The sequence below is a fragment of the Pelobates fuscus genome, chromosome 7 (genome assembly GCF_036172605.1).
Source record: "Pelobates fuscus isolate aPelFus1 chromosome 7, aPelFus1.pri, whole genome shotgun sequence".
NCBI lineage: Eukaryota > Metazoa > Chordata > Amphibia > Anura > Pelobatidae > Pelobates > Pelobates fuscus.
Genome location: NC_086323.1, coordinates 55,191,641 through 55,204,284, shown reverse-complemented (window position 1 = coordinate 55,204,284; position 12,644 = coordinate 55,191,641). Strand labels below are relative to the sequence as shown.

Here is a 12,644-nt window from a genome sequence, read left to right as displayed (position 1 = left end):
GGTTATTATTATTATTATTGGGCACATTGCATAACCAGTTTAAATTGTTGCAACATATATTTTTATGTTTATATAAAAGGTCAGTAATTTAACAGTTTCAGTCCCAGAGGGGTTAAATAGAGCATTTTCCACTAGATTTGCTAGTGTAAGGAAGATCACAAGATTGGAAATATTTATAAAGTGCAATTTTTAAAAACATTTCGGGTTGGAGAATATTTGAAAAACATTTTTTTTAAATGTAAATTTTAATTTCACATTGATTGGGTAACTGTCTTGCCTCACTGAGAACATGACCACTGAGGGTGTAGGCGAATGTAATCTCCATAGTGACGTACACTTTACCGTCATGAGGCCATATGAACATGCGGAGCGCGTGTATGGCAAGACCATTGAGTACATACGAGCGTGCCCAGAGCTTTATGGAGAGACTATATGACCTGGACATGGATGTGCTTGCTATGTCAGGGCTTTTCATACTCGCCTTAGCTACACAACTCATTGATATTTACTGGGATGATGGGTTGAGAAGGTTTTTTTTTTAATTGATGTAATGCTTATAAAGAATGTGTTGGAATTTCTTTGGAATTTCTCTAAAATTCCAACTCGGTATAAAGATTTCAAACAATAAAGTAGGGACTACTTTGTATTATGGTAAAATGTTACTTTGACAAAACTTGACAATAGGTGGAACTATCACTGTCAAGCCTCATCACTTCCCATATCTGTCACTAGCGACGGCTGTGGGAATAATGCATTGTCTCGCCATGTGATGTCTGTGGAGGCTACCGGGATCTTGCACTATTCTTCAGATACACCAGTGTTGTACTCGTACCTATGTGCAAGCATACAGCACTAACGTGGATTCCTGAAGGATGAAACACCGGGAGCTAAAGATTGTAGATGGCAGTGCCCGCCAGTGAAAATCAGGTAAGTATAACTCACCTCCCAGGCCATTGTACACCAATCAGCAATGTCAACATTGGGAATCTTTGCAAGATATGGAAATACCCCAGAAGTTGACAGAGCTGCCTTAAAAAAAATCAACAAAGAACATTATTTGGGTTTCCATGGCAATTGCTCCACGTTTAGTAACTTTAATCGTACAATGACTCATGGAATTCAATTAAAAGGAAACATTTAAACATTTAGTCATATTAAAATATATATATATATATTTTTTTTTTCGTAATGGTTTTGTGTTTTTAATGGGGATGTGTACATTGTGTAGTGCAGAGGAAAAAGTGACTAAATACACACACACCTAGGTCTCTGCGTACAGTCTATTTTTTTTTTGTTTTTTTATATGAAGCCACAGGCTTTGTTGTGTTGCCAGCCTTTGATTTCTTTTTCTAAGATTTTATTTATTTTGACATGGCGAACTCTAGTTAAATACAGCATGCGTGGCAGTTTAAGCTTTGGGGGGGTGGCACCCCACATGAAACCATTGCATCCTGTCATGTGGGCTTATGTAACCAGCCCTGGCATAGCTTACAGAACACAATGTCCTGTCTTCTTTTCACTACAAAGATTTCTATTAGCTATAATAGAAGCTTGTTTACGGGGTGAGGTGGAGAATATGAAAGTCTGAGTGTTGAGCGGTGGTTCTCAACAAATAAAGAAGATTCGGATGACACCAAGTGGCCATGTGTTGATACTGCAGCTTGTTTGTGCTACATTACATAATGGAATGTTCTGTGCCTATACATCACAAACAGTCAGTTATAAACCCACAATCCTCTGCATAATTATTACTGTTGACTCATAGATATTTCAGAATCATACTACCACTTTTCATTATAAAGTCTGTCTGCATGAAGCCCAAATCATCTAATAGTAATATAATATATGATTGCACTACCATTATATCCTGTTTGCAAACATACAGTATATGGTCATAAGTATGATAAACCTGGCACAAGTAATCTCATAAGAGCAGGCATTAGGTTAGTAGAGTAGGACCTGCCAAAAAAAAATGGGGTACATTTGGCGTTGTGGCAATCTTATACAGTGTACGGACCAGTAACGGGAGATGATGTGGAGAACCTATGACTCGCATGTAAGCAGGGAGGTTTCTGTGTCCAGCTGTGTCATGCATGCCAAAGTTTTGTCATCGCTGTCTTCAGCAGTCACATAAAGTGAATTCTAGTGAATTTCGGATTTAAGGTCAAAATAGCTCAACTTTACGTGTAGCTGACTTTTGGAATGTTTTTTAGTTCAACTATTTTGGATTTTACATTGAAATTCACTATGAATTCACTTGGAATTCCTGACAATCCCTAACTTTAGTATACAACACTGTGTATGAATAAAATGTAAATGCATACATGCCGGCAATATTATGTATGCACGTATGTGCGTAACATTTTGTAACATTTATTGTTGATGTAGCGGAATGAACGCTCTTAATACACCTTTATTCCCTGTTGTTCACTGTCTGTACACTCCAGTTCGTTTACTGAAACCCCATCTGTGTGGTCCCCTTGTTCGCAACTTTTAAAAACTGACCACCCCTGGCTGTTAACCACAAATTGCTCATTAAGGAAAGCAGTACATGGTTGTCGACGGCGTGGAACTATTTTTGGCAACGTGACCCAGCAAACACTCAATAAACTTGTACCGCTGCCCATCAAACTTCCCGAACAGTTATGACAGTGGCATTCGGGAGGCATGAACTACCGAACAGGGGCCATTTATACACTAACAACCAGGGGGAGCATTCATCGGTGTTCGTACAAAAAGCCCAGAAAGATCACCGGTCGTTGCCTTATTTTCTTTGGAACGGTTTTGGGTCATCACTACGTGGCCGACCGGTGAAAACTTAATTTGAATGGTGTTAGCGAACCACCGACGGTAAACATGTATTCTAGGCTGGACAGGTTTATGGTTCAGAGTGCTTTAATTCCCCGCATCTTCAAATCTGATATATTTTAGATATTAATTGGTCCGACCATGCTCCAGTTATAATGCATATAGATGAAACTATATCTTTAGTCCCAAATAGGATTTGGAAACTAGGTGATTATTTGTAAAATGATGTTGACAATAGGTAATTGGCAGAGAGGGCTTTCAGTGATTATTTTTCAGACAATGCTTCATCTGAGGTTCCTGGAGAAAATAGCATATTGATTAAATGATCAGGGGCAAAAATATTTCACCCAACCAAAATTAGTGATCTATTTGCGGAATATTACAGCAAACTTTAAAATTCAGAATTGAATTCGGAAATTTCCCTTCCCAACCCTCTGAGGTAACAATTGATAAATTCTTAGATAGAGTGACATTGCCTCGTTTTCCCCAGACAATTTGGAAAGCATAGAGTGTGACATATCAGCTGAAGAGATAGCTGAGGCAATCAAACTTATGCCACCTGGAAAGGCCCCTGGTCCTCATGGATTCACCAATCTATATTATAAAACCTTTGCAGAAATCTTAATTCCCCACATGGTAATATTGTTCAACTTTTATAAGACCAGGGGGAAGATGCCGGAGGAGTCCTAGTGCGCACAGATAGTCACCTTGCCAAAGCCGTGGAAAACTCCCGACAGGTGTCCTAATTTTAGGCCCATTTCTCTGATAAATAATGACTCAAAAATGTATTCCAAAGTTCTTGCAAATAGATTAACTATATTAATTCCTTTGATAATTAATAATGATCAAGTGGGTTCTGTAAAAGGCAGACAGGCACCAGATGGAACAAGTAGATTGATTAATTTGATCCAGCTTATTAACTCGACTAGAACACCTTCTTTGCTTCTATCATTGGATGTGGAGAAGGCGTTCAATAGGATACATTGAGCAGATTCAACATCCCATCATCCTTTATTAATGCAATAAGGGCACTATACTGTGCCCCCACAGCCCATGTCTCAGCTTCTGGCTTTCAATCCCAAATTTTCTCTGTAACCAATGGAACGAGACAGGGGTGCCCTTTATCTCCATTTTTGTTGTCCTAGCTATAGAACCCCTGGCTGAATTGATCAGACTCCGGAAATTGAAGGTATAAAGTTCAAATAATCCACTCACAAAAATGACTTGCTCGCTGATATTATTTTAGCAATTAAAAACCCGAAATAATTTTTAAAACATCTCAAAGATATCTTAAATCAGTTTGGAGAAGTATCCTATTATAAATTAAACAAGTCCAAGACTCAGGCCCTTCCATTTCATATAAACCTTTTAGAAGTCACCACACTTAAGACATTGTATTTATTTGATTGGAGAAACAAATCTCTGGAATACCAAGGCATTCATTTATGCAAAAACAAAGTCAATATGCATACCCATAACCTGGGGAAAGCGTGGCCGGACCTACAAAGAGAGATGGGGCGGCATGGAGGTCTCATGGTTGGGGAGGGTTGCATCTATTAAGATGACAATCCTCCTCAAACGTTTGTATTATCTTAGGACCATACCCCTGTCTATCCCATTATCTTTTTTCAATAAAGTTAATTCGGTTATGTTAAAGTTTATATGGGCATAGGCGTGGGCAGCCTGTTGCATTAGGGTGTGCACCCTAAAGCACAAACACACACGCTGCATGTATATGTATTTTTATATACACACACAAACATATATATATACATACATACACACATACATACACACATATATATATACAAATACAAATATACATAGGTGCAGTGTGTGTGATTGTGAGCGGTGCAGTGTGTGTGTGATTGTGAGCAGTGCAGCGTGTAAGGGGTGCAGTGCAGGGACGTTTTAGCCGCGAGGCAAACAAGACATTTGCCTTGGGCGGCATCACTCCCGGCGGAGCTGCAGACTGAGGCTGGATCTCCGTCAGGGCAGACTGACAGGAGGGGTCTTGAATTCGGCGGCATTGTGGGCAAGCCGCCGGGCCCCCTCTTGTGTCGGGTTCTCGGCCCGACATGTTAGTCTGCCCTAAGCATAGGCAGTGCAGCATAGAGGTGTGATTAGGGTGTGCCCAGGCACATCCGGCACACCCTGTGCGCATGCCTATGTATATGGGGAATAAATCTCGCAGGATTAAGCTTACCTCCCGGCAGTATCATAAATCTGACAGCGGTATTGGTGTACCGTATATCCAAAAATATTATTTGGCTACTAATCCTGCAGTGGTTGTGAGTTTTAATAATCAAGGTGATAAGCCAAGATGAATGGATATGGAAGAGTCACAAATTCTCCCATTTAGACTCACGGAGATACCATGGGTGGGTCCTGAAAAAAGATCTAGAATTACTAAATTATTTCTATCAACCAAAACTACACTCAGGGCTTGGGACATTGTTTTTCAAAATAATAGCCATACTTCAAGAATGTATAGAGCGATGCCAATTGAATCGGTGAAAAACCATATACTATCTTTGAATATAGAGTTATGGAAAAAATACTATAACAAACCTAGACAGCTTTTTTCATGGCAATGCCATCTTTTCATTTGAGAAATTGAAATTCAAGTATGGACTAATGAATGACTCTGAATCTGAATGTATGTTATAAAAAAAAAAAAAAGCACTATTTAACGTATCAGACACTGACAAAAACTATAAGTCACTATAGATATCAGGACTGGAAACAGTTTTTTTATATGATCCAAACAGAAAGGGTACAATAAAGGGTTAATATTCTTTATTTACTTACCTGATCCCAGTGCCAATGTCCCTGGGCACTGGGTTGAAGCTCCTTCTCCATCTACGCCCCACAACGAGCAGGATCTAATGTGCATGTGCAGCAAATGCCACAAACGCCTTAGACCTCCCCATATGAAAGCATTGAATCAATGCTTTCCTATGGGCAAAAATCTGACCCTGGAGGTCCTCATGCATAGTGTGAGGACGTCCAGTTAGACAGCCACTAGAGGCTGACTTAGTGCTGCAATGTACACATTGCAGTTTCTCTGGAACTGCAATGTTTAACATTGCAAAATTAAGGGCAATAGAGACACTGCGCCCAGAACACTTCAATGAGCTGAAGTGGGCTGGATGCGTCCCTTTTGAGACGTTCGCAAAAAAAAAAAAAAACTAGGTATTACATTAATAAAATGCCAGTTGTCATAACTGCTAAATAAAAATATTAAAAATTTGTTGCTAATGTGCATTTGTCAATTTTGAAATGTATTTATTTTTGTTCATTTTGATTGTACATTCTTCTTTAGATATTGACAGTTGCTAACATGACTGCATTATTAAATAATGTACCGAATAGGTAAACAGGTTGATCTGGGAAATGGCATATGCTGCATATTTGCTCCAAACTAGAGAACTTGGAGTGTTAAATCTTGCCAGATGTGAGTGCAACTGACTGGACTGAGATTTTTCATGCATTGTGTTTTTAGTGAGTGGTACTGTTTTATATAATGCTAAGAATGTTTACATTGTGCATGTGTTACAAAATGTTTCTGTACCACGGATTACATATTGGCACAATGAAAAGCTCTGAATAAATGGTTTCATGCCAAAAATAATGTACTGACTTCTATTCATCGTGAACTTTACCGTTCAAAGGGTGGCTGGAAGGTTAGGTCTAGCAGGAGAAGGTCGCCATCTACTGGTTTATTTTGAGAATTCTGAAAATGATACTACATTAAACATTTCAATACATTAGCTCTGTCTGACATATTACATGTTTCATTAGTGTAACAAATGGATAACCTTGGAGTTGCAGGTGTTTATGAACTAAATGTCCAGTGGTTTTAGACAGCTCAAAACATCTCTAAAAATACTAAACCATTTGAGAAATGTACCGGTTGTGCAGATATGACTTTGTAAAAATCACTGTAGATGATTTCTGGAGAGATCAGAGAAAAGTCCCTATTATATCTAGAACGTGCCAAGTGCATGTTTATTTCAGTGAATCTCCTGGCTTTTATTTTCTACATGGAGGAGATGGTCGTTAGCCCTCTTAAGTTCGAAGCATCTTTCACCTGCTAAGATCATATACAATTTGGAGTTCTGAAACTGTCCAACAATGCTTTTATGAGACAGTACAAAATGGAAAAGTGCTCTGTGCAATCGAAGGAGCTTAATAAGTAAGCCAAGACAATATATGTAGAAAGCAGCTCAACACTCATGTAAATACCCCTAAATTACACACATTGATTGTACAAATGAAGTGAACACAGTGAAATAGACCACTAAAAGTAAAGTCAATGGAGCACTAAATAATTATATCTAAATTAACACTTACAAGAAGGGTAGTGCTCCCTTAAAGGCACATACACCATAATACTGTGAGCCTAGAACAACTGGCTTTTAAGAAGGTGAGCAATAATTTGCACCTGCATTTTGATACTTACCCTGTTCTGACAATTTTACACAAATATACTTTGTCTCTTTCTTTTACTTTGAGAACTTCTGAGTCAAGAATTGGAAGTGGTTCTGGTATTACCTTATAATTTGTGAATACGATATGTGCCTATACATGTAGGGCTCTAAAACATGTGAGTGTGGGTCATATACATGCACATGTCACTTTGTCTGACTTTAAATTCTACACAATTTTGTGCTATTATTTTTCTTTTTTACATATTCTAGTTTCAATATTCCTCCCTCTATAGGAGGGTAAGTGTTCATTTGGATACAATTATATAGCGCTCCACAGAGTTTATTTTCGGTGATCCATTCCACTGGGTTCACTTCATTTGTACAATGCTTTTTGAGATACCTGATGCTTGGGCATGATATCAAGTTTTGCCAATGCTCTTTTAATTTTATTGTTGATAAGATTATAAGTTGTGTTTCCTGACTTAGTTTCCTGACTTAATTTTGGCCACCCTAATATAGTAAGGGTAGGTCAAGAGATACAGTTAAATAATGATTAACTTAAAAGTACACATTGCAAAATAATACACAGGAAGGCTTTAATACATACATCTTTTTGTTTTAAAGGAACGCTCCAAGCACCATAACCACTACAGCTTGCTCTACTAGTTATGGTGCCAGGAGTGTACTGCCCCCTGTTTTTGAATGGTTTGACATCTTCCCTTACGTCTGTTGCGTGCCGCTCCCCATCTCCACTACCGACCCCAGGAATCTGGAAGTTCCTAAGCAGGAATTATCCTTTGCTCTCCTGAGCTTAGCTCTTCAATGCAGGCCTTAGCTCATTGGGTAAAAACAATAATCGAAAGCTCTCAGCCAATGAGCTAAGCACTGCATTGTAGAGCTAAACTCAGAAGAACGCAAGTTTCTGTAAAGGACATTTACCAGAGTGATTTCTAAACACATTTATTGTAGTTTCATAAAATATTACTGTGCGTATTATTGCTGTTATGCTCTGATATACACTCAGACTGAACAACAATATGGAGCCCCAAAAAAGATGGACACTAGGATAGTAAAGAGGGACAGAGAGATTTGGGTCCAAAGTAGGGACTGTCCCTCGAAGATAGGAACACTTGGGAAGTATGCTAAAGGAGAATTGGTGGGAGTTTAACGTGAATTCAAAGTTCATTTCAAAATTTAGGCCAAAGTAATTGAATTAGAAAGATTCTCCTAGTGTGGGTAGGCAACCTTCAGCACTCCAGATGTTGTGGACTACATCTCCCAACATTCTTTGCCAGCATTATGGATGTAAGAGCAGGTTGGGAGATATAGTCCACAACATCTACAGTGCCAAAGGCTGCATGTCCCTGTCCCAGTGCATTCTGTGTCCAGTAAGTCTAAAATGGTTATTCACTAAGGTGTGAAATGTCAGGATTTCAAAGGAGTTCATTGACTGAACTAAACCTCTTAAGTCTGGCGTCCTGAGAATATGGGTGCTGGTGGGATGGAGGTAAAGAGGTGGACCAGTGACACTCTCGGCCACAAAAGGGTAAACCTACCTGGTAAGGGGCCGGGTCCGCCTGAGTAGACGGCAGACCAGCCTGGTATGAATACACACCAGGCTACCTGTCTTTTACTCAGACTGGTCCACTGAGGATAGGACATGCAGGGAGCACTGTATTACATAGCACGAGCATGTGTTATGATGCGCTCATGCCATGATTGTTGGGGACTGCTCATGCACAGTGCATCATTGGGGATAAGGTTAGAGCTGGTTATTCACCTCTATTTTCTGATTTTCATCCTTACTAGAGATACTGTAGAATCTTGATACCTCACAGAGCAATAGAATCCTAACAGAAATTATTAATAGCTGTAAACCTATAGCAATTTCCGACAGCCACCTGCTACTTCCACATCAAATACTCTTTATGAACCGATCTACGTGGATTTCTTAACCTACAATGAGTAGAGTTTGTGAGTATGAATTAAATTGTCCAGCTGTTCTTAAACTTGTTTTTGGTTGCAGAGCTTTAGCTTGCATCAACACGAGTCCCTACTCATTGATCTTTAGAGGAACACACCAGGCTTGAGTTAGTCCACTCTATTAATGCATTGCACATATAATACATAAAATATTTTTTAAAAATGGGGAAAAATAGAAAGATACCAACATTTAAAAGTTCATACATTTGCTGCAAATCTTCAGTCCATGCAGCTTCTGCAGTCAGTACTGCAGCAGAACAAGGAAATGACTCCACCAGCCGTGAAGCTTACTTAAAGCGACTTCTGTCACTTTTCCAGCTTTGATTTTAAATTCATCCTTTTTTTGACCATCTATTGTCCATTGTTTTAATTTTTTTGATATTCATCTCAGTTTATTTTTTATACATATGTTATAGTATGGACTATTTTTTTTTTTCTCATGGAAAATGGTCAAAGCTTAAACTGTCACCTCAAAACTGTTGTTTAATATAAGAATCGTTTCATCAAGTTTTGAAAGTAAAATAGTTTTTTGTTTAAATGGAAGTTTATGTAAAAGAAATGTGGAAAAACTCATTCCTACTTTTAGTATATGACAGGATTGTTTGGCCATATACATGGACCTTGGGTCGGACAGTGTTTGAAAACCGACAGTTAGTCGCTGTGATCTTCCCTTCGGGGAGCGAAGCAGGGAAGACCATAGAGACTAACTGTCGGTTTTCAAACACTGAATTTTAAAAGGATTATTATATTAAAAAATAGTTTTGAGGTGACAGTTTAAGCAACGTTCCATTTAACTGCTGAGCTTATCTTGTGAGCTTTCAGAGAGCTTGGGCCAACCTACTTCCACAAGCTTCAATCAATCCCAGTGCACTCCCACCTGTCATAGCATGCTCCCACTAGACCCTAGGGAAGCCATCATTCGGCATCCAATAGGTAGAGAAACAGGAGTGTGGCTAATAATATGTATTTTCTCATTATTTGTATGTGAGCCACTGTATGAGTATATATATATATATATGTGTATCTGTCTGTGTGTGTGTGTGCAGTATGTGCTATTACTGTGTGTATCTGTCTACATGTATCTGTTTGCAGTGGTGTATCTTGGTTTTGTGCTGCCCTAGGCATGGCAAAACTCAGGCGCCTCCCCTCCCCTGCGCCACCCCCACCCCGCCCTTCCCCCCTGCCCCGCCTTCTAAATACACACACACACACATTCACTGACAGACACGCATACACTAGCTAACAGACATACACACTACAAACACATACAGTCACTACTCACTAGCAGACACACACATTCACTAACAGACATGCATACACACTCACTAACAGACACATACAGTCACTACTCACTAGCAGACACACACATTCACTAACAGACACACACTCACACACTCACACACACTCCCTAACAGACACACTCCCTGACATACACACACTCACTAACAGACACACACACACTCACATTAACACACTCACTTTTTTTTTAAAGAAAAATTCAACCCCCCCAGCCTCCTTACCTTTGGGAATGCTGGGGGGTTCTCCCTTTCCCTGGGATCCAGTAACTGCTGGGCTGCTGGGCGGGCGGTGCTGGCGAGGGAGCACTTTCCCCTGAGCTCTCTGCTCAGCTCCCTCGCGTGCCGCAGAGTGATGCCGGGAGCGGGAATATGATTTCATTTTCCGGCTCCCGGCATCACTCTGCGGCGCGTGAGGGAGCTGAGCAGAGAGCTCAGGGGAAAGTGCTCCCTCACCAGCGCCGCCCGCCAAGACATTTGCCCTGGCCATTTGCGGGTGGATTTTTTTGCCACCCGCTGGAAAATGCCGCCCAAGGCAAATGCCTTGTTTGCCTCGCGGCTAATACGTCCCTGTCTGTCTGTGTGCGTCTGTGTGTCATTGCGTGTATCTCTTATAGTGTATCTATGTGTAAAGGCCTATGTGTACATTGGTGTGCGTACTTGTGACCAAGTGTTCCTAAAAAACTTTTTCCAGTGTTTTGACTGTGGGATGATTTTTAAAACATAAACTGGAACACAATGGGTGTGCTTTCAAAACCAAAATATTTGATTTTAAAAAAATGTACATGCCAACCAATTAGAGCTCTTGGAGTGAAATTGCATAGTGTGGGAAAGCACTTTGCATGGAACAAATTTTTTTTATTTTTTTTATTTTTTTTATTGAGTTGCAGTTTTGTTTTGCGATCCAGAACTCTGTTTTTCAATTATAATAGTTGAGTTGCATTATTGTGGAATTTATTTTGGCCTTTTGGAGGCTGAAGAAAAGCAGATTTAGAAGAGGTCCAGTATTAAGAATGTATACTTAGTAAAATGTTCTTCGCTGTCCTGACAATGATGAACATATACACTGATTAGCCACACCATTAAAACCACTGATGGGTGAAGTGAATAACATTGATTGTATTGTTACAATGGTACCTGTCATAGGAGTGGAATATATTGGGCAGCCAGTTCCTGAATTTCTTCTGTTGGAAGCAGGAAAAATTAGCAAGCGATAGGATTTGAGTAACCTTGACAAGTGCCATATAGTGATAGCAAGTTGACTGGGTCAGAACATCTCCAAAACTGTCTTGTGGTATGCTCATGGTATGCAATGGTTAGTATCTACCACAAGTGGTGCAAGGAAGGACAACCGATGAACCGGCGTCAGGGTCATGTGTGCCCAAGGCTCATTGATGTATGTGGGGAACAAAGGCTAGTCCGTCTGGAACAATCACACAAAAGAGCTACTGTAGCTCAAATTGCTGATAAACTTAATTCTGGTTATAAAAGAAAGGTGTCAGAACACACAGTGCATTGCAGTTTGTGGTGTATGGTGCTGTATAGCTGCAGACCTGTCAAAGAGCCCATGATGACCCCTGTCCACCACCAGAAGCACCTTCAATGAGGATGTGAGTATCAGAACTGGACCATATAGTAATGGAAGAAGGTTACCTGGTCTGATAAATCATGTTTTCTTTAAGATCAGGAGGATGGCCATATGTGTGAGCATCATTTACCTAGGGAAGAGATGGCAGCAGGATGCACTATGGGAAAAAGGGAGGCATGTTCTGCTGGGATACCTTGGGTTCTTGCATTCATGTAGATGCTAATTTGACATGTATTGTTGCAGACCACCTACCCATGAATGGTGTTCCCTGATGGCAGTGGCCTCTTTCAGCAGGATAGTGCACCCTGCTACACTGCAAAAATTGTTCAGGAATGAGGGGGCGTGGCTGACTGAGCAGCGAGAAAGACATGTTTGAGAAGAGCTCCGACAAAGCCGACGATTAATAGCAGACACTTGCAAAGTAATAGCTCTCACAAGCTCCACACGTCACTACCTCCACCCAGCTGACACAATGGGGCAAAAAAAAAATAATCTTTATCCCGGAGACCCCAAAAATGCTGGACATCAGGCTTTCTT

General features: G+C 40.1%; 1 protein-coding gene across 1 annotated transcript in view; it reads left to right on the top strand.

The window, feature by feature from the left end:
- The first annotated feature begins 900 nt into the window (after nt 1–900).
- RGSL1 (regulator of G protein signaling like 1) overlaps nt 901–12,644 on the top strand; it is a 54,441-nt gene continuing 42,697 nt past the window's right edge. The window contains exon 1 of the mRNA XM_063428048.1: nt 901–927. Within this exon, the coding sequence (XP_063284118.1) occupies nt 901–927 (27 nt within the window). The remainder of the gene's footprint in view (nt 928–12,644) is intronic.